The sequence below is a fragment of the Gallinula chloropus genome (genome assembly GCF_964237585.1).
Source record: "Gallinula chloropus genome assembly, chromosome: 5".
Taxonomy (NCBI): domain Eukaryota; kingdom Metazoa; phylum Chordata; class Aves; order Gruiformes; family Rallidae; genus Gallinula; species Gallinula chloropus.
This window is the reverse complement of record NC_140090.1, coordinates 39,990,023-40,009,879: the sequence shown is the minus strand read 5'-3', so window position 1 is coordinate 40,009,879 and position 19,857 is coordinate 39,990,023. Positions and strand designations below refer to the sequence as shown.

Sequence of the window (19,857 nt, the reverse complement as noted above, 5' to 3'; positions counted from 1 at the left end):
ATCATCCCAATCCATGGGCCTTTTAGTTTCTTGGTTTTGGGGTTATTTGCCCCTTCCTTTTCCCTTCCCTTGCCTCCCCCCCCCCCCCCCCCCCCCCCGCCTTCTTTCCCTGCTCTTTTCCTATAATGGAGCAGGCAGCTGCGTGGATCTCAGCTCTCAGCCAGGGTAAAACCACGACACTGACTTTCAGTTCAGTGATGATGTTCACTGTTGGCACCCCAAGCCGAGCGAATGTAATAAAAGTTCAGATTGATACCATTAAATACATTATGGATCCTTTATATTTCTTACCACGGTTTTTACAGTTGCACAAATATCAAAACCCAGGTGTACATGTCCATTTTGCAACACAGAATGACTATACAATTCCAAAAAGAGCAGGCATTTCAAATACACAATTCTGAAGTGTAAACACAGTGTACAAGCTCTTCATCTCACAATCCAGGTGCTATGCAGTAGCAGCTGAGGTAACACTGTGGAGCATGAACTCAGCAAATGGTTGGTTTGCCTCAAGATGATTTTTAGCATCCTTCTGTCCTGTCACTTGTTAGGTCTTTAGTTCTCCCCCAAGCTATACAAACATACAATAAATACATTTCTGATTTTAAAGGACACTTAGACAAGTCATGAGGATTTACGTGAGTACAGTACATTTAAGTTCAAGTGCAAAAAAAGTAACTAGTGGCTAGTCATTGATGTTTCTTCTTATTGTCTATGGTGTTGGTCCCAGACACCACCAGAATATGAGCTGTTCTAAAAGCACAGCTGAAGCACAGCCGCGGGACACCCCTTCGTTCAAGCTAAGCAGATGTCAGAGCAGGTAAAACTATGTACCCTTTTCCCTGCTGCTTAGCTGCTGCCACCTTCATCTGCCCCAACACTGCGCTCCTGTACAGCTTGCCTCCAGATCACTGTACAGTCTCCCAGCAGCACCTTTCCTGCAGAAGGCCTGACACATCACACACGTCTGATTCAAGGAGGACTGAGCAATACTCACGTGGTCCCGGAGAAGCAGAGTGCTCAGCATCTCCCAGGAACGAGCTGTTAATGTAAGTGAATGGGCCAAAACTGACTATTCTGACTAAACCCTTCTTGAGCCCAAGGATATCCCTCCAGCAGCAATTTCCACTGTGCACCAGCAAGAGAGCTGGCTGCAATTAATATTCAAAAGCGTAACAAAACAGAATCCGAAGTCTTCCAGTGTCTTGACATTGGGCAAAGTAAGTTCCTACATGTACTGTGATTTAGTGACATTTGCTTCCTCCTGAGAATCTCTTGCTCTACTTTATTTCTTCATCAACAACTTTGCCCTTACAATCCTAATCATTAAGATTTTTAGGTGATTCCTCCCCCTATCCCCCAACCTTCCCTAGGCACTTAAAAGCTTACTGTTTTCTTAATAAATAACCACAGAAACTACACTGCATTAATAAACCGTTGTATAGATGATGAAATCAAACCCCCAAAAGACAGTGTGTCCATTGAAACCCTTGATCAAACTCAGGCTGTGCAATCTTGATCAAGCATTCTTGTCTCAATACAACATCAAACCTAAAATTACCCAAGCACATGCAGCCCATGCCCAGCTGAAGGGCTGCAAGCGCAGAGGCTAACTTCTTCAGAAGCCTTCCTCCAGCTTTTCTGTTTCACTAAAATGCCAGTTCAAACATCTTTGCTTTGCAGAACTAAACCTTTATCTCAAACAAGGTAACATTAGCGTCAAAAACATATTCCTTGAGTATGCGTGAGTTTACTTAATCCATCACCGTAATATGAAGATACGCTTGCTAAAGCTACTCTGTTTCTGAGAAATCTTTACAGAGACGGTTTCATGCTGTTCCTATATCTATTGGCTCTGGTATCTGCTAATAGACTATGCAGGGAGACTCAAGTTTCTCTCATAAGAAGTCTTTTAATTTTGTCTTGGCAACAAATTCAAAGAAGAAAATCATCCACCCAAGTCAGACACTCTGTGCCTCAACAAGTGAAGAGTGAACTCGTTTTTTCTACAGATTGCAAAGAAATCTCATAGCACTTGACTCAGCTTTAGCAAAGCAGCCAAGAATTCTTCCTACCATTAGATCTGGCCACATCACTGCCCTCAAGAATTCTGAACTTTTGGCTCCCCTGCTCATGTTGCTCTGTGTAGTCATAAGGATACTTTTTATATAGTTAAAAGCTTGCACCGCATCACATTATGATCGTTAAGATGAAGGAAGTCCTACTTTTGAGCTCCTACTCCAGCATTTCCCAGGTGAGAAGCAGAATTCCATGCACTGGATTTGATAAGATGAGCGCATCTCAGGGCCCTGTGGCAGCAGGCTGAGCATCACGATCTGACACAATGCGGTCGCCATCTACTTGGGAGTCGGCTGTTGCTGTAGGTGTTGGTGTTGAACAATCTCTGGACTGCCCAGAATTTGTCAGATTTTGGGGTTGTCTTGCTGAGCTGGTTGATGAAGCACTGCAACTCTCATTGATTTTCTAAAGAGAGGGGAAAGGATCACATGCAGAAAGTAAGTACAAACGCTCAGGACACTATCTGTGGCAGCATCCCCCCAGATGCATTCAGGCACTTCTGGAAAGTCACAAAGCGCTTACGTTGAATGCTTGCAACATAACAAATGGAACTTAAAGCAGCAAAGCCAAAGGAGAACATTTAAATCTAGATGACACCAATAGCAAGCAGACAGCAGCTTACCTTCCATCTCTTTTCCTAACTGCACTTTCCCAAGAAGCATGCAAAAAACAAACTTGATGTGTTTCAAGGGGAAAAAAACCACAATTAACTGGACTTTAAAGTGTTCAGACAAGATTGTTCAGTCAAACAGTTTTGTAAAATTTTTTCATGCTCCTTAAATACAGCTTTCCTCAAGAGTTCCCTCCCTCCCCAAGACACTGCTCAGACAAGTAGTGCTGTATTTTTGCAATAAGGAAAGAACAACTAAGAGATGCCAGATGACACAAAACCCTTCGTGGCCTCTCCACAATTCTCAGGGAAGAGGCTGGGTGGTGTCCAGCAGAGCTGGACAACTCCCTCATATACCACACAATGGCAAAATGTTCTTTTCTTGCCATGCGCATTGCACAAGTTCAGTGCAACTGCTTTTCTGTTTCCTCTTTTTAAATTTGGAAAGCTTATACTAACCAAGACCCTGAGGACATTTACCAACAATAAATACAGTGGTTTGTCTGGAAAAAATACTTCAGTGTTAAAGACCCAGTGATATCTTCAGTGTCACTATAAAAACCCAAGTTCTTTGACTCAGGGAAGTTCAGAACCAAACAAAAACCCAACCAACCTAAAGCAGACATGCCTGTAAATATATTTTCAAGAATAACGGCAAATAAAGGCAGGAGATCACTGACCCAGTGAAAATCCTACACACTCTGCCCTGCTGATTCATACTCATAACCCAAATTACCCATTTCTAAAGACAGCATTTGTGGAAAAAGCATTTCTGTGTTTACGCCTACCAGGTGCATAAGAAGGGACCCCACTCACTCCTCCCAGACAGGTAATGACAATGGTTTGAACATGAACCATGCTGTTCTAAAACGTGCATCGACAGTGTTTTTCTGCTTTGTTAAGCAGTATGCTTCATCACTGATGACACTAAAGGTATTAAAAGGTACGTGGGGACAGACTGGAGAGAAGGGAAATGGTGTAAAGTAAGCACCAGCAACCCAATATTTTAAGTCATGGAATGAATGGTTCTCATCTAGTGTAACTCTAAATAAAACAAACAAAAAGATAAATGAACTTTCTGTGAACAGAAGGTTCTGTGTCCTGTCAAGCAGGTGTCCAGAACACCTATTTCAGCAACCACGTAGATGTTTGAGAGCATCATCCAAGGAAGCAAAACTAAATAAAAGCCATTTTACACCATTAAGCAGCTGTGCATCTTCATGTTCACTTATCTTGCCAATTTTGCAAAATGTGTAATCCACAGGTTCCAATTAATATGAAAACAAATGTAAACTTAAAGGGAATTCGAGTATATCCAGGCCTGTAAAACAGAGTTTCTTTCTATGCCTCTCCCTCTCCTCCCATTTTCAGGAAGATAACACTTGCAAAAGTAGCTATTGCTGCTGTGCTATACATAGAAACTGACTCTATTTCATGCTGTATCTCAACTAGTGTTTCACAACTCCAAATTTATTACAATCTGACAGAGAATACCTGCTGGGTACTAAGAAATTTACACAGCTATACAGGTTTTCAAGCATCCAACAGATACATTTGAAGAACATCCTGTACATTAGAAGATTACCTGCAAAGGCTGGTTCTCAGGAGTTGGGTTGGTTTTGGATAGCTTAACCATCTCTTTTATCTGGTACACAGCATAAGCTAAGGTGACCCAAGGAGAAGAGCTGATGCCCCAGGCAGGCTTGTTCACATCCTCTTGCTCTTCTTGGTGTTTAGTTTTCTTTAGAGGGATTCTGGGCTCTGTCCGAGGCATGATATCTTCCGATTGCTGCTGTACAAGGTCAATAGTTGCTATCGGAACAGGACTGGAAGGCACTGGGATCCTTTCAGCCAACATTGTCTTTTCTGAGGTTTAAAACAAAGCAATCATTAGCAAAAGTCAACAAGCTTAAAAAACGTGAAGCAGATAACGAGCACGAAGTGGTTCTTGCTTTCATGATATGCTTGTCACTGTACTGAAAGCAGAACGTGGCACAAACAGCCGGGAGTGAGACACGCCACGGTCTAGTCAGGAAAATGTGATGTGGATGCTGTCTTCATAAGCAAGGCTGTTCTGCATCTGCAGCGAGGCAGGTTATACACTGCATAACCAGGAGGGGGTAATGAGGATGAGGCAGTCCCCTTGTTCCCAGCTAGTCATCAGAAATGCCTATTTTCACATTACATGGAAATCTGTAAGAAGCCATCTTCATGCTACAAGCTACCTGAAAAGGCATCTTTCAGACCTGTAGCAACCTTCTTTCCCTGCATAAAGCCTGCACCTTCCGTACTCATAACTACACACTGGCTTCAAACAGAAACCGTTTGGTGAGGTCCGTGGGCATACTTCATCAGAAGAGCCTGTTCTGATCTTAAAATTTCTAAACCTACCAATACGACTTCGGTTGTTCTACATCTTCACCACTTTTTTATTTATGAAACAAACCACCCTCCATAGTTACTAGGGAGTTACGCAGTCAGTGAGAAAAGAACAAGGCTGGTGACACACCAGGGAGACAAAGTATCTGTTGCAGTTTCAGGAAAAGGAAGAAATCCACCCAACAGACCTTTAGATCTGACAATCTGAAATAGGTTTCACAACTGTCTTAAAATGTCACCTGTAACAGGACTGTCATGACCCAACACGATGTGCTTTACAATCTTGAAGAGCCACAGTATTTACGTGTGAAAAGAAGTGAAACAGATTGTTAGAAACTCTTGGATGTTGTATAGCTGTAAGTTCTCTACGAGTCTGTAAATAACACATTCTGTAAATTTTGAGAAAGTATGTTTTCTGAGTAGAAATATTTTACCCATTAATACTTTTTTCTCCCAAAATTATAAAATTATGTTTTGTTTACAGACGCTTAGATAGTACTGGGTATTTTAAGCAATGGCTAGATGTTCTCTACTAGTGAAGAAATAGAGATTAATCCTGCACACACTTGACCACATGCTTAGTTTTACTCATCCAACTGGCCTTGTTGAAAGGAACCTAATTACTGCCATGCTTAAAATTAATTTACACACTCCTTAAGATGGGCAGCGTGTATTAAATAAAAACCAAACACTGCAACAAACTAAATAGAATAAGGCCACTAAGAACAAACTATTTTTCTGTAGGTTCAAAACTAATTAACCTAACGTTGATGGGAAACTGAAGCAACAAATATGCTTTTCACCTTTCCATTTTTTGCCATTATCATCTGAACGGAGATGAAGAACATTCTAGCACAGTAAATATTTGAATACTTCAGTATAGGCAACTTGGTGACTAGTCAAGGACAATTTATTTAATGTTCCAGCTAAAGAAAACCAACTTTCCTTTCATACTCAAAGCTCCTATTGGAAAGTAACCATTAGGTAAGCAGCAGCTCAAAAATTCATGTATTTTCAGAATCTGACAGAGTTTTGTTGTCTTTGTAAGAAACATTTATGCTAAATCCTTAACTTTGCTCTAAATATTTAAGTTCTGGTTAGCCTTTATATTAATAAAGGTGGAGATGAAAAAGTTCTTGTTCCAGCTGGGGGAAGATTTCTCAGGTGCCAGGACAGGACTGGATAGAAGTCTGTGTCCTTTGAAGCCATCTCTACAATTCCTGGAAGAGGTGGCTTGGTAGAATAGAACACACAGTGGTCAAGGTGACCTTAAAGAACTGATGCAACTGAAATGACTCACTGTTAAGACAAACCTCAGGGATTCCAAGAACTGAGAGGACATATAGGTAGTAAAATGCGTTATGCTTTCTTCCTATCGACATCCCCACCCTTACAGCAGGAACATCAATATCTATCGTTGCTCAGGGAAAAAAAAATCAACCCACTTCTCACTTGAAAACAAAATGTTCTGTCAAAAGCTGAGTCAAGACACCAAAGATACAAAACTAAAGATACAGGGAGCAGCTTCAGAGATACCCCTTTTCACTACCAGCTCTAAATCTCTAGCACCTCAGTGACATGAGTATTTACCTTCTTCTTCATCAGGAACCATCAGCCACTGGATCAGTGCAAACAGAAGAAGAATCACTAAACAAGCCATCCCTATTCCTCTGAATGTGGCAGCAGGACCTGTAATGAGATTTTTTCTTTTTTTAGAGAATCTACTTAGCAAAATTAACACAAGATGAGTCAGCATTATGCACTCCTTGGGTACGTATCATCCCATGTAGACTCTTACTAGCTTGTTGCATTACATTTTCCTCCCCCAACACTTCTTCAACAGGCGCTGCAAAGGATTTTTAACTGAGTAATTAGATTCTCATTTGTTCATCAAGAGGCTGCATAGTAGTATCAATCTATTCTCTCACAAAGGATTCATTCATCTTATTTAAGGATGAAGCTGGAGACGTGCTCACGCAACACTAAAAATATCTAGGCATAACATATTTAATCAAACTGTAACACTGACGTGACAAAGCCATAAGCAACCCGGTCTGAATTCAGGGATGACTTTGCTTTGATCAAGGGCTTGGACTGGGGATCACTGAGGTCTCTCCCAGCCCAAGCACTTCTGGATTCCATGATTTTGACATCTTTATTAGTATTACAGTCTTTAAAACATAACGATACCTTAAGCATAAATACATTTTGAGCTGGTAGCTCAGTAAACCCAGAATTTCAATTAATACAATAAAATTGGATGCAAATTCTGCTTACCGAAGTAATTGACCAAAACCCCGCCAACCATAGCCCCGCATCCTCTGCCCAGACCCAAGTGGAGACCTTGCAGGATTCCCTGGGCTGACGTTCTCAGCTCCGGAGGCACTGCTGCACTAAGGTATGAAATACAAGCTGCCCATATAGCCGCATGCGTGACACCTAGAGAGAGTGAAACATTGTGAAGAGTACAGGTCCAGAGCACACTAACACATGGGCAGAGCAAGCCCACTCCGCAGCTGGAGCATCATGCCTTGGGGAAAAACAATAAAACTCCTTCATTGATAAATGCCTTTGAAGTGCAAATCAGCTTTTGGTAATGTGATACTGGCAACCAAGCCACAGGGAGACATGAGGACTCCTTCTGCAGAGTCTAATAGCTCTTTCTTCCACTAAGATGACCTTGCTTCTCTTCCTGACATGCAGTCCCTGGGAAGACTAAACAAAGCTCCTTAAAGTCTCTCTGCCAGATTCCTTGTCCTTTCGAGAGTGACCTGGGGCCTTTGAAAGGTGCTTCTGATTTCATAAACTAAGCTGCAGACAATTAAAGCACTGATGGCTCTCAGCAGTCTCCTTACTGCCACAATTAAGGCAGTGCAAAGGTTATAAAAGTCAAATGGTATCAGAGATATCCCTGGCATTTCAGAAGCAAAAATTAATCCCCTCCTGCCATTCCCACTGCTCCCAAAACCAACCCCCAGACAAACTCTTTCCTAACAACAGCAACACGCTCGCTCTGCCTTTAGCGCTGAATGGTCTGGATGGAAAAAGCAGGCCAGCTCCTCAGGGCAGGCCAAAGATGTTGGTTTTCACCCCTGCTGCTCAGAGGCAGAGCCAGCACACCCTTCCTCCCACTGTGACCACATCCTGCGTAGGTGCTGCCATCGCATCACATTTCACCCGCTACAGGGACTGAGCAGAGTTCCTCACTGCTATGAGCAGCAGCCCCAGGTCCCCAGCAGAGACTTTGGAAGTCTTCTCCTGGCACATACCTTGTAGGTTCAGGGGTAGGAACATTTTTGCTACCTTGGGAGGAGGAGGGCTGAGAGGAAAGGCAGTGAGTGACGGTGGGCACACAGGAACAGGCTGCAGGTGGAGCCATCGCCCTTGAGCACCTGCTTTGGTGGGGGTTTTGTGGAGTGGGGAAGGAACAGGACAGGAAAAGGCAGGGTTGTAGAGAAGTTGGAAAAACAAAACAGTTTTGTAGCTCATCACACATTAAATAAGCCTGAACTATTTTGCCACCCTCAGAGTGAGTGGGAATATTTTTTTTTCTTATTTGAGTGCTATTAAAAATAGTCATCAGAGCTTACCAAACCTAAGCTCTACTCCCTTGCTTCGAAAACAATGCTGGCACAACTGATGAGTCAGTCAACACGTTCTTGTCCTCTACACTTAACTTACTAACAAACAGCTGGACACTCAATAATTACTCAGGCATTTAGGCTGACAACTCACAAGAGCATGAAAACAGATATTTTGTAACATACAGAATAATGTGGATTTTGCTTAGCTGTCTGATTAATAACACTGTACAGAATTGATGCAGCTCAGGTACAGACATGTCAGATGGCCACAAGGTTGTACAGCTCATTTTCATTCCAAATCTAACCAAAACTTTCTCAAGCTCTGGGTTTGTGAAGGCCACCTCTATACACCGTAGAGCTGCGTTTGGCAACAGTACAGCATCTCATTGAAAAAGAAAAGCCTTACATTAGGATGAATGTATTTTGCCTTATCATTTACAATTTAAAGCTTTAAAACTCACGTATTTTCCATCCAAAAAGCTCAGTTTTAATTTTAACACTCACTTAATAATTGCTTTTACTTTATTTTTTTTTTAATGCAGACCCACATATGCGCTGGAAATGGCAACCAGAGGGCAACCAAAAACTATCCCAGTAGCAGAGCAAAGCTGATCGAATACAGATAGTGTGGTTTTATTTTAGAAAAGACAACAATTAATGTAAAACATTCAGGTTTATGAGCCATTAAAGAGTAAGTCAAGTATTAAAGCCAGGTAAATCAAAAACACATAAGAAATTATTTGAACCATGAAGCACAACAGCACTGTGTTTGTTTGAAAACAAAAGGCCCTACTTAACCAACAGGTTCTTGGATGTTTTCACCTTTACTAGACAATCCAGATAGAACACAGTGTTCCCAGTTCCTCTGAAAACAAATCCATACTTCTAGGCCATTTTATTTAACTTGCCTTTAAAGGTACAGGCTTTATCTTTTTTTTTTTCTCCAGTCTTCGCTATGTGTACACTACTGATATGATTTTTATTATAATTATTTATACAACAATGACCACTGGAACAGTTTTTACACCACCTTTTATAAGGATTCTGGTCTGGATTACTGCTAATCACAATTCTTTTAAAAGAAGTTGCTCACAATATATTGTGATATCATGTGCTAAAACTGCTAACCACCATTTATTTCACCACCTGGACTATAGCTCCAAGGAGTGTAAGAACCTTAGTGTTATGCTTTGAATAACAATGTTTAGCAATCTTAGGATAATTTACACACAAAACCAAGAGTGGAAGATTTGAGGAGCCAGATTTATTTCATGAGAGATATACCCTAATTATTGCCAGTCAAAGACATGAGCTTTCTGCTCTCCAGACATAACTGTGCCACTGAAGCATCCGTAGGAGTCACTTCTTGGAAGAGTACTTGTTTTGGAGTTTGTTGGATAACTGCCAAGTGAAAACTGCTAATATTCAGGTTAGCAATACGGTTTTGCATTTCAGAAGATTCCTGTTAGGAAAACTGGTGAGCTAGCTTAGAGAAAGAAATTGGACCACTGCTTTGGAACAATATAAATCGCAGCTACCTAGCATATTAAAACTTAATCTCAACTGAAACACAGAATGGGTCTTATTACAATAAATAGATGCAGACTGCAGAGTCATCTTCCAGAAATCTGCCCATGCCCTTCAGCACAGCACATGGGGATAATCCTTCTTGTCTTGCAGAAACCGATTCAAAAGAAAAATAAGTCCTTTACAAAAGTCAACTGAAACTGTTGTTGACCTTAAAAGCCTTTCAAGGTGATGGAACTGGAATTTACACAGTATCTGACAGCTTCCTGGAAGAAGAGCTACGCACAATGATAACCAGGACTTGCACCAAGGGATTTAAAAGACCTAACAACTTGATTCAGTCATATGGCCCATATGGTACCTGCATCTTCTGCATAACCTGCTCTTTTTTTGTGTTCTTAAATACTTCTAACCTTACACATACACAAAGCAGCTACAATTCTTATCTCCCTCTATCAACAGCCTCACTTAAGAAAAGTAAGAGCTTCCACCTCACCAAATTCTTAGGGTTTTACCTCTTATCCCTACTGACAGATTTGGTGGATCTGTAGGAAAGAAAGCAGAGCCCAAAGAAAGAGGATTTGGCAACTGCTGCAAAAGAAAGAATGACTTGAATTTAAAACCAGTAGTGTGAGGAGGTGAAAATAATAAAGTGGGGTAGGGAGGGGGTACAGAGACCCAGCCAACAAACAGTCAAAAAGATCTCTAGACCAGTCTCAAGATTGGTCTTCTGATCTCCCATTCAGCAACACTGAATGACATTACTGGAACATAACAAATGTGGTGACAGCAATTAGACACGCACACCACATACATATGGACTTCATGAGTACTAATAAACCATGTTAGATGTAGGCTGAAAAGTACACACAGAGGCTTTTGGGGTGAGAGGTTTTGGTTTGTCTTTACCTTTCCCATTTGCTGACTATAACTAACTACAAATAGCAAGATCAACCCAAGTGTGCGTGTCTCAGCAGTGGCTAGACATACAGAAGTCTGGCAGGTAGACTGATGAGAAAGTATTATTTTGAAGGTCCTTCATCTTTTCTTTAAATCTCAATTACTCAAGATCATACCATCCAAAAAACCCCACCAAAGCAGCTCCCTTGCAACTTTGCTATAAACCAACGTAGTAAGCAATTCATACTGAAATTTCAGCAGAGTGAGAACAAGGTTCAAACTAAAAGAAACCTCTCTCAGCCATGACCCTAGGATGCTTCTGGGAACAAACATACTGCTGTACTGTTGAGATACAAGAGTGGTTTTTAACCTAGATTTTGAGCTGGAGTATCTTTCAAACAGAATTACCTAAAGGCAATATCCAAAGCTTAAACACCCCTAGGTGTTCAAGCAGGCAGGAGTATGACACACCTGCATTCTTCAGGTTCTTTGTGCCATTTTCTTCTTTTAAGACTTAGTATGCACAGTGAAGTATCAATTCAATAGCTGTAGTTCAGGGGTTTTTACCAACAAAATCCTGAAGCATGCTGCTGTGGCAGTTTTAATACAATAAAATGCTTTTGTTAGCAGGGAGGGGCCAGGACACACACAGATTTCTTCTTTCTGCGTGCATGTAGAGATCAACACAGTGCTCTCCAATGGCATTTTATAACTTAAGTTAAAATATACCTTACAAAGGTTTATGTAAATACAGTAGAAAAGGGCAAAGCAAATCCAAATTTTGTTGCACGTAGAAGAATAAAACTTCTAAGTATAATCTGTGGAAAATTTTCTAAGTAGTATTGTATAAAGTCAAAATACTGGCTTTAACCAAGATGGCACAATTATTTTTAAAGGCGGGGAAAACATTTTCTGTATTTACTTTAACCATTGTCTTGCAAGCTTACAAATCCAAATGCTTAAATACTGGAGAAATGGAAAATACCAAAATTTACATTCTTCCTGGTTTTGAGAAGTGGTACCCACTAGAAAGACACAAAAGCCATTGTAAAATCTACATTAGGACAATTTATATTTTAACTTTGCAATGAAGGTCTTACAGACCTCTTTGACAGCACGACTTGAAAACAGGGTTCAAATTGGTTTTCATAGACCACAGCTCTGTCCTTCTAATTAAATTAATTAAAAGGGAAAGTATCTCAAAGCAGCTCATTAGCACAAAGCTAATGAAAGAAATTCCTCTCTATTAAAAAAGAAAACTCTATAGTCTAAAGCTACAGATTGAACAATAACACTCAAAACCTACAAAATCCTTTAACAGACAGGATGACCCAGACTGTGATGGTGGTTTCGGTGAGGTTTTTTTTCCCCCCCTTACAGCATCCTTTCAAGAACTGTGACCTTTTTTAGTGTAATGAAGTTCACATTTACACTAAACAGGATTTGCAGTAGGTGTGTACTGGGTTCTGCCTTCTGTGTCTTTGTTTAGTTAAAGGGTGTGTTCCTCTCGCGCTGTTCTGTTTGAATAAACAGAGAACTGTGCACAATCAAATGCAAACCCACCCTTTTGACGTCAAGTATTTCCCAAGATAAACAGTGATCTTTTATGAACCTAGGTCTTCTGAGATATTTACGGTCAAAAAATTAGAGAGATACCAGATTTTTAGTTAATCACAGTTCCTGTGCAAACCAGAGAAACACAAGCACCTGATGGTACCCTGGAAGGGTATTACTGCACTGTCTTACCTTGAAGTACCTCCATCGGGAGAACAGTCCAGGCATTTTCCAAATATGAGATGTAAATATATCGAGCTGTATTGCAGGCAAGACCAATATAAAGCACTCTAAGGGAAGAAAGGAAAAGGGAAGTCAGGATAGTTTGCACTTGCCTTTTTTGGTATACTGTAATAGGCCTTACTGCTTCAGGAATCACTCGCACGTGTACAAACTGTTTGACAGCATTCACTCAACACAAAGTAGTTTAAGCCCTACACCCAAATATACACTCTCCTTTTGCCCACTCCAAGCACATATTCAAACAAAGGCTAAACTTAATTATGCCTTCAAAATCCTACGGGGAAAAAAAAAAAATAAAGGAGAAATTGGAAGGGGCAGCAGACCCACTGAGCTTTCAATAAAGCTCTGTAGTTCTACACAGGACTGCATTTTAGAGACCATTTCTAAACACGTGCAACATCCCTTCCAAACAATCCTGTTTTCTAATCATTCAGATATTCATTCTTCCATTTTAATGTAAAGCTGGTGCAGGTTTGTATTAGATGAATTAATTCTACTCCAATTAATAGAAGTTTATAGTTCTAGTATCTGCAAACTGCTCAGAACTACTCTAAAAACACATCCCACAGAAGCAATATGGTTCATAACAACATGCCTCAGGATAAAACTTAACCATCCTGTTGAAAAGCAGCAGATGCTGCATCTCAGAACGAAGAGAAAAAAAAGCTTTTATAACAGTTTTTAAACAATGAAGCACAAATACTATTTGTGCACTGCATTTCCCACTGCATGGCTATCCTGATGCCTTTTCCCTTCCTTTCAGATTTAGTTTAGCTCACCTCTGGGCTGCTTATTCATCCAGCCATCTTTCTCTTATTTTTAGATGGATCTTAGGAAACAAAGACCTAATTGAAAACATGTTTTTAGCTTGAGAAAATATGCTTTTGCAGCATTTAAATGTTTTTTTCAGGGACAAGAATTATCTATTGTCCAAACATGGCTTCTTGGTTGACCCTTGGTTTGGCACACATGAAATAAATGCAATAATTGATAATTAAGGTGTAAGCACAGGCACTGTGAAAGGTCTCGTTATTCTCTGAGCTGCTTTTTAAGTTATTTTACAAAAGCACACAAAGATTTAATTAAATGGTACACAGCTACTGAAAAATGTAGAGTGAGATTCAACCCCAAAAATGCAGCACCTTGTTAACATTTGAGGTCTCCAAATAGACATGTTGACAGCTAAAATACCAGTACTGTACTTTTCATCATGTGAGTGATATTAAAAACTATTCAAAATTAACAAGACAGGTCCATGCATTTCAAAACAATGTGGATTTACAGAAACAATATATTTTACTTTCAGCAAGCTGGATAAGCTTGCAGGAAATTGCCTCCCTCCCTCACCCTGAACCACATACCAGACCAAGCTGTGTTGCCTGCAGATACACGTAAGGTCCATGAACAGCTGGCTTAAGCTGTGTTAGGCATCATTGAAGAAAACATGGGAAGCCATGAAAAAGTTCAGTAATATGCAATAAAGAAAACAAACTTGCTCTTTGCACCATGCATCAAAAATTTCATCTCCCCCTTCCATTAATGTCTTCTGTTCCAAAGAAGGAATCGTGTTCCTTTTGTAGCCACAACTTAACTGTAACTCTTACATACAATCACAGTTCGAAGTGTGTTTCTGATGCATGACACATTTCCCATCAAAGGCAAGCAAACATCCAAGGTCTGCAAGCTCCCTTCTTTGGTCCCCACTACTAAACCCCGTGATAATGGGCACTCAGGGATACAAAGAGTATACCACATACTTCTTTTGCCTGATTAGCAGTACAGACGAACCCAACTCTCTGTTTAGGATCAACTCTTGCCAGCTTAATTTAATTTTTGTCTAGTAAAACCTTTGCCTGCTCACCAGGAACATTCCTCCCACCTCACTCTGCCATACCACAGCCAAACCAGAGATGTGTCATCTCCTGCTTCACAGTTTTTCCATCATCACTAACACATCTGTCTACCTGTGCTTTTCTACCACGTTACACTTGCAGAAAGATTTGGATTTGGAGTTTAAGAGCAGGAATTTCATCAGGTTCTACTTTTTAATTGGTTAGAATATGTACTGGCTTAGGTAAATTATAGTTCATGAAGATTTCTATAATTCTACTTTTTCAAAAATGTATTTATAATAACCACTTCGGCTCTTTAATAGACTAAAACAGATAATGTAAACCTGTTCCTGATGAACCCCCTGTGAAGTATCCACAGAGACACCAAGTCTGAAAACAGGCATTTTAATCAGCATTAACATTTATAGGTTAAACATTTAAAGCACTGAACCTTATTTATGATAAGGAGACTAAGCTGTTTACAGCCATGCCTACCAGTCTCTGCTTCCTATAAAAACTCACATGCTGGAATTATGGTCAAACACATTCAAGTTTAACATCAAGTAGGAGGTTATTTTCAAAGATTAACATCATCTTCCTAAAGTCAACAACAGCTATGAGTGCTTCTACACAGGATACCATCCAACAATGGTGTCTAAATATTTGACAGCCAGTTTTACAGGCTTTTCCCTAACAACATCCTCTCAAATAACTTGTGGCCTTCATCACGCTTTTTAACGACTTATTTCTTTTTAACTCTTTATTTTTAAATGAAAATCTACTGTCACCTCTTGGAAGATGGCTGGAGGAGGCGAGACAGAAAATACCCTTCCAACACCTCTACAGTCACAGAACACTTTCTAGCTGAACTGATCACTGGCATTACTCCAGATTCACTGGTGACCTAACATAGTGTCTGAAACACTAGCAGCACGTATAATGTACACGCACAACCACTGCAGTAAAGCTCAAGTCAGAAAACAGGCATTTTAATCAGCATGTTTAGCATGGTCATGCTTAAAATGCTTGGACAACAATTAGTATATTAGTTAAAAATAACCTGTGAAAACAGAATAGGTTTCAAAATGTCATAAGGATCTTACACGCCAACACATACAGTGGTAGAAACAGAAAGCTTTGCCAAGCTAGAAAAAGAAACAGCCCTTCTACCTGACCAGCGTGTAAAGCCTGCTTCTTGTAGTCCTACAAAGGGCAGTTAATAGTGTCCTTTCCTGGTACTGCAACAGTGCAAACAATCCTGGTTCTCATGCCTGTCTTCAAAGAACTGGGGGTGGGGTGGGGGGAACACAGGGTAAATTGAATGATAATGTCCAGATAAATACTGCCCAAAGATTGCCTGCAACCCAGAAGAATGACTGCAAATGCTCTTTTTTAAAAAAAATAACATTACTGGCAGAAAGAAGTCAGTGGATGGTGGGACAACCTCAGCACTGAGGTCATCTTACCAAAGAAAGACGTCAAGGCACCTTCCCTGTAACTGTGAAATACCCTGTGGTTTAAGAGGTACTTCTTTCTTACATCATACAAGACCTTATACCAGAATTCCCATGAACACAGAACTGCTTTTATGCCAAAATGTTTATAGCAGCTCAAAATTCCTGGTTTACCAAACAAACAAATGTCCCAAATGTTTCTGACTAAACAATTCCAAGAAAGATATATAGTTGGAGATTATTGGTTCTTAGCAATGGGAGAAAGAATGTCTGTACTGTAAGGCAGCAGACATACACAGAACTGTCAAAGAGCGTGAGCAATGAACATTCCTCTTTTAAAATATATATAAGATTTATGTGTATACTCATACTATGTTTATAAAAATAAATTTATAATATTTTAATAGGTATATTAAAATACATATAATTCCCCCTTTTAAAAAAAAAATTGCCTCCTCTTGAACAAACCCTACATTAGGCAGAGTTCAAAAAGCACAAGACAGCAGGCCACCAGAAGGAGACATCTCATAAAGTGGGATGACTAAATACAAGCAAGCATTAGATAACATTAAAGTATGACTAATGCCCATTTCCCAGGTGTAGGTATAAAGAAGTTGTTTCACTGCAAATAGGAGCTGGTGTTTTAACAACTTAATCTTGATCCAATTTTGGCTTCATAGGCTTAACAGTGCAAAGAAAAAACCCAAGAAACCGAAGTTAATCCTGTACATCATCTTTCCTTTTACAGAGGGGTTGCTGTCCCCTCTCTGCTTCTTCTTATTCACAATTCTTTTGTTTTCCATTCTTTCTATATTTAAAACCTAAGCCTGAATTCTGTACTGTAACAATGCACACTGAAAAAGCATACCCAAGCTATCTTTAGCTATCAAGACTGTGATCTGTTCTCACCACTCCTCCATCATCAAATCCTTCCTCCATTCTTTGCATGCAAGGTGTCATATTTTCTCATACTAATTATTGTCAAAATGCAGAGATTAAAAAACTAATTCAAAGTAAAGGAATCTTCCTCAATTTAAGGGAAGAAAACCCCCAACACCATCTTTTAAGTAATCTCTCAAATGACAATGTTAAATATCTCAAATATTTTTAGAAGAGATCAAATGAATCAAAAACTTAATGCCAATAAAAACAAAACAAAAAAACAAGGAGCAAAAACACAGAACAGAATATACAAACAGAACAGTACAGACAGCTTAAAAGTATTTGTATCTCAATGACTATATGATTATAAACAGGTTAGTTGGGAAAGGCATGATGCTAACAGCATGCAGAGCCCTCTGCTCACTTACAGAGACTACCTGAGTAAATATGAAAAAGGGAAAATATGGAAGGGATCTGGAATATGCAGAAATTCAGTCAATTGTGAATTTGGGTGTTCACTAACAGGCCGGAAGGAATCTGTTCCACTTAAAACAAAGCAAAAACTACAGCAGCCCTGCACAGCCATCTCACTTCGGCTCTAACACACAGAGTCACAACTAAAGGAAGGGAGCAGGGAACAGAACTGGTAAGCAACACTGCTGGGCTGCAACCTCATTCTGCCAACACCCAGAGTCTGATTACAAGGGCATGTGCACAGGAGGTGCTCACCTCACTGCTTCATCTCCTCCTCCCCCCACCCCCTCGCAGTGCGCAAGTGACACGTTTCCAGGTTACTGTGGGGGCAAAGACCTGTCCTGCACGGAGCAGCAGGCTTAAAGCTGGAGGTTTCCAGAACACTGATACTCACAGGAAAAAAAAATTGCAAAATTAATGGTATTTCTATGTCAAAACAGACAATCCTTGAGTGGGTGGTGATTTGTAAAGATCTCTAACAGAGCTTTGCATCAGTAGGAATCTAGGATGTCTTCTGGAACTGTCTGCTAAAGATTACGCTGCCAGGCATAATGCACATACTATGCAACTGAAATGCAAAGGAAGCATTTCAGAGCATTTTCAACTCTTAAAATAAGAATAATAAACCCATCAGGCAAACTATGTAACTCAGCAGGACTTGGTATTTCAAAATAAACAGACTAGCTGGGATTTCGCTTTGTTAAACAAGGCTAAGCCTGAAATTCTACATTTTTTTTGTATAGCTCTCTAATGATCACTCACATCATACCTGATATGACCAACCAATTCAATCAATTTGTGGCTGAAGAAGTAGGCAGTCAGCTCAGAGACGTGACTGAGCACAGAACAAACTCCGAAGAGAGTTGTGGTGCCGTTCAGGTCTTCCAAGTGCCAGTAGAGAAAGGTGAACACAAAGCCATATCCAAACCCCATGAACCAAGCCACGAAGAGCACTGAGCCGTACTGGATACTACACAGCAGTTTTATTAGGTCCCACAAACTGAAAGACTGTGACTGGCTCATACTGGTAGGAGTGTTATCGGAGGACTCGTTGGAGGCATTTCTGTCAACCTGGGAGATTTCCACCTCTTTTCTCTTATCTTCCTCTTGCTTGAAGTGCGCGTAATGAAATCGAAACTGGGTGGCCACAATTAATGCCATTGTCATCAGAACACCAAAAACTATGAAAACTATCCTGTAGTTCTTGTACTCAGGAGCTTTACATCCTTGACCTTCAATGACAACTTCTGTATGGGTATAGTCAATGCCAATTCCCACGGAGAGCATGGCCAGCCCCCAGCCCAGAGACCCCCACATACGTTGCAATCCATACCGGTCCCTGTGTTTGCCAAGGTACTGCAGGGTTACGGTGTCCACAATAGTAACAGAGGAAGCACTGAAAAATTCTCCTATTATGACAACCAGCAGAATGAGCAGAAAGATGGCTTCTACTTCTTGTTGATCATAAACGAGCACAGCTTGGTCAGAAGGCATTGGCTTTGCGGTGATGGCAGCTGGGGTGGTACTCGGAGTCATGTTCCCTGGTGAGACTGGGCTAGAGGTGGTGTTTTTCAACACAAAGTGGGTACTGTTTTCCAGTACAAAGTCTACATCATTGCTCTGTGTAGGTAACAGGAATGTTACCTCAGGATTAGCTGTCCCTGTTGTTTCCAAAGTGACTGGACTGGGCAGGTCTCTCTTCCCACGAACTTTCAGGGACGCAGTACTCACTGTGGTTAGCAATGAAGCCATGGAGGCATTTTGAGAAGCTGTTGTTAAAAGGCTGCTTGCATTGGTGGGATGTGCTGGGGGAAGGCCCTTTGGTACACATCTTAAGGTGGCTGGTCTAACAAATCCAATCCCCAGGTTAAATAAAACCCAGCATAAAAGCGAAAAGAGGAGAACAATCTTCCCTTTCTTGAAGCGATCTGCCACAACTCCCCAGAAGGGAGCACTGCAAAACTCAATAAAATACCTGATGCCCACCAGAAGTCCACTCTGGCTGGGTGTCATACCCAGCTGCTTGTAATACACAGGCAGCAAGGGATAGAGCGAGCCATATGCGGAATAGAAGAAAAAATAAAAGACCTTTGAGATCAGAAGATCATTGTTTATTTTGACGCAGTGCTTTTCTAACCAATCTAGCTCTTCGTCCGGGACAGTGGTTGTCTCCGTTGAAGGGGATTCATTCTGGGGTGGCAAGTCTTGATCCTTGGCAATGCCGTTGAAAGGATCAGCAAGCACATACTTTCTTTTCTGGTCTTCTTCATCATCGGTTAAAATGGCAACCTTATCATCAGCTGCCATGGTTTACCACAAGCATCCAGTAGCTGGTGAGC

The 19,857-nt window shown here is 40.6% G+C and overlaps 1 protein-coding gene across 1 annotated transcript; it reads right to left on the bottom strand.

The window, feature by feature from the left end:
• Window positions 1–277: 277 nt before the first annotated feature.
• Window positions 278–19,857, bottom strand: MFSD6 (major facilitator superfamily domain containing 6). Its single transcript, XM_084265089.1, has 6 exons — window positions 18,288–19,857; window positions 12,826–12,923; window positions 7,346–7,507; window positions 6,659–6,757; window positions 4,275–4,555; window positions 278–2,484 (listed from the first exon to the last, which is right to left on the bottom strand). Exons 1-6 carry the CDS (start codon window positions 19,823–19,825, stop codon window positions 2,302–2,304), a joined length of 2,361 nt encoding a protein of 786 aa, XP_084121215.1. The 5' UTR covers window positions 19,826–19,857; the 3' UTR covers window positions 278–2,301.

Excerpts from the sequence above, each read along its gene's own strand:
- MFSD6 (XM_084265089.1), bottom strand. The coding sequence starts at position 19,825 with ATGGCAGCTGATGATAAGGTTGCCATTTTAACCGATGATGAAGAAGAC. Across the intron at positions 4,556-6,658 it reads GGTTCCTGATGAAGAAGAAG|AAAAGACAATGTTGGCTGAA; the intron begins GTAAATACTCAT and ends TTTAAACCTCAG. Across the intron at positions 2,485-4,274 it reads CTGAGAACCAGCCTTTGCAG|AAAATCAATGAGAGTTGCAG; the intron begins GTAATCTTCTAA and ends CCCTCTCTTTAG.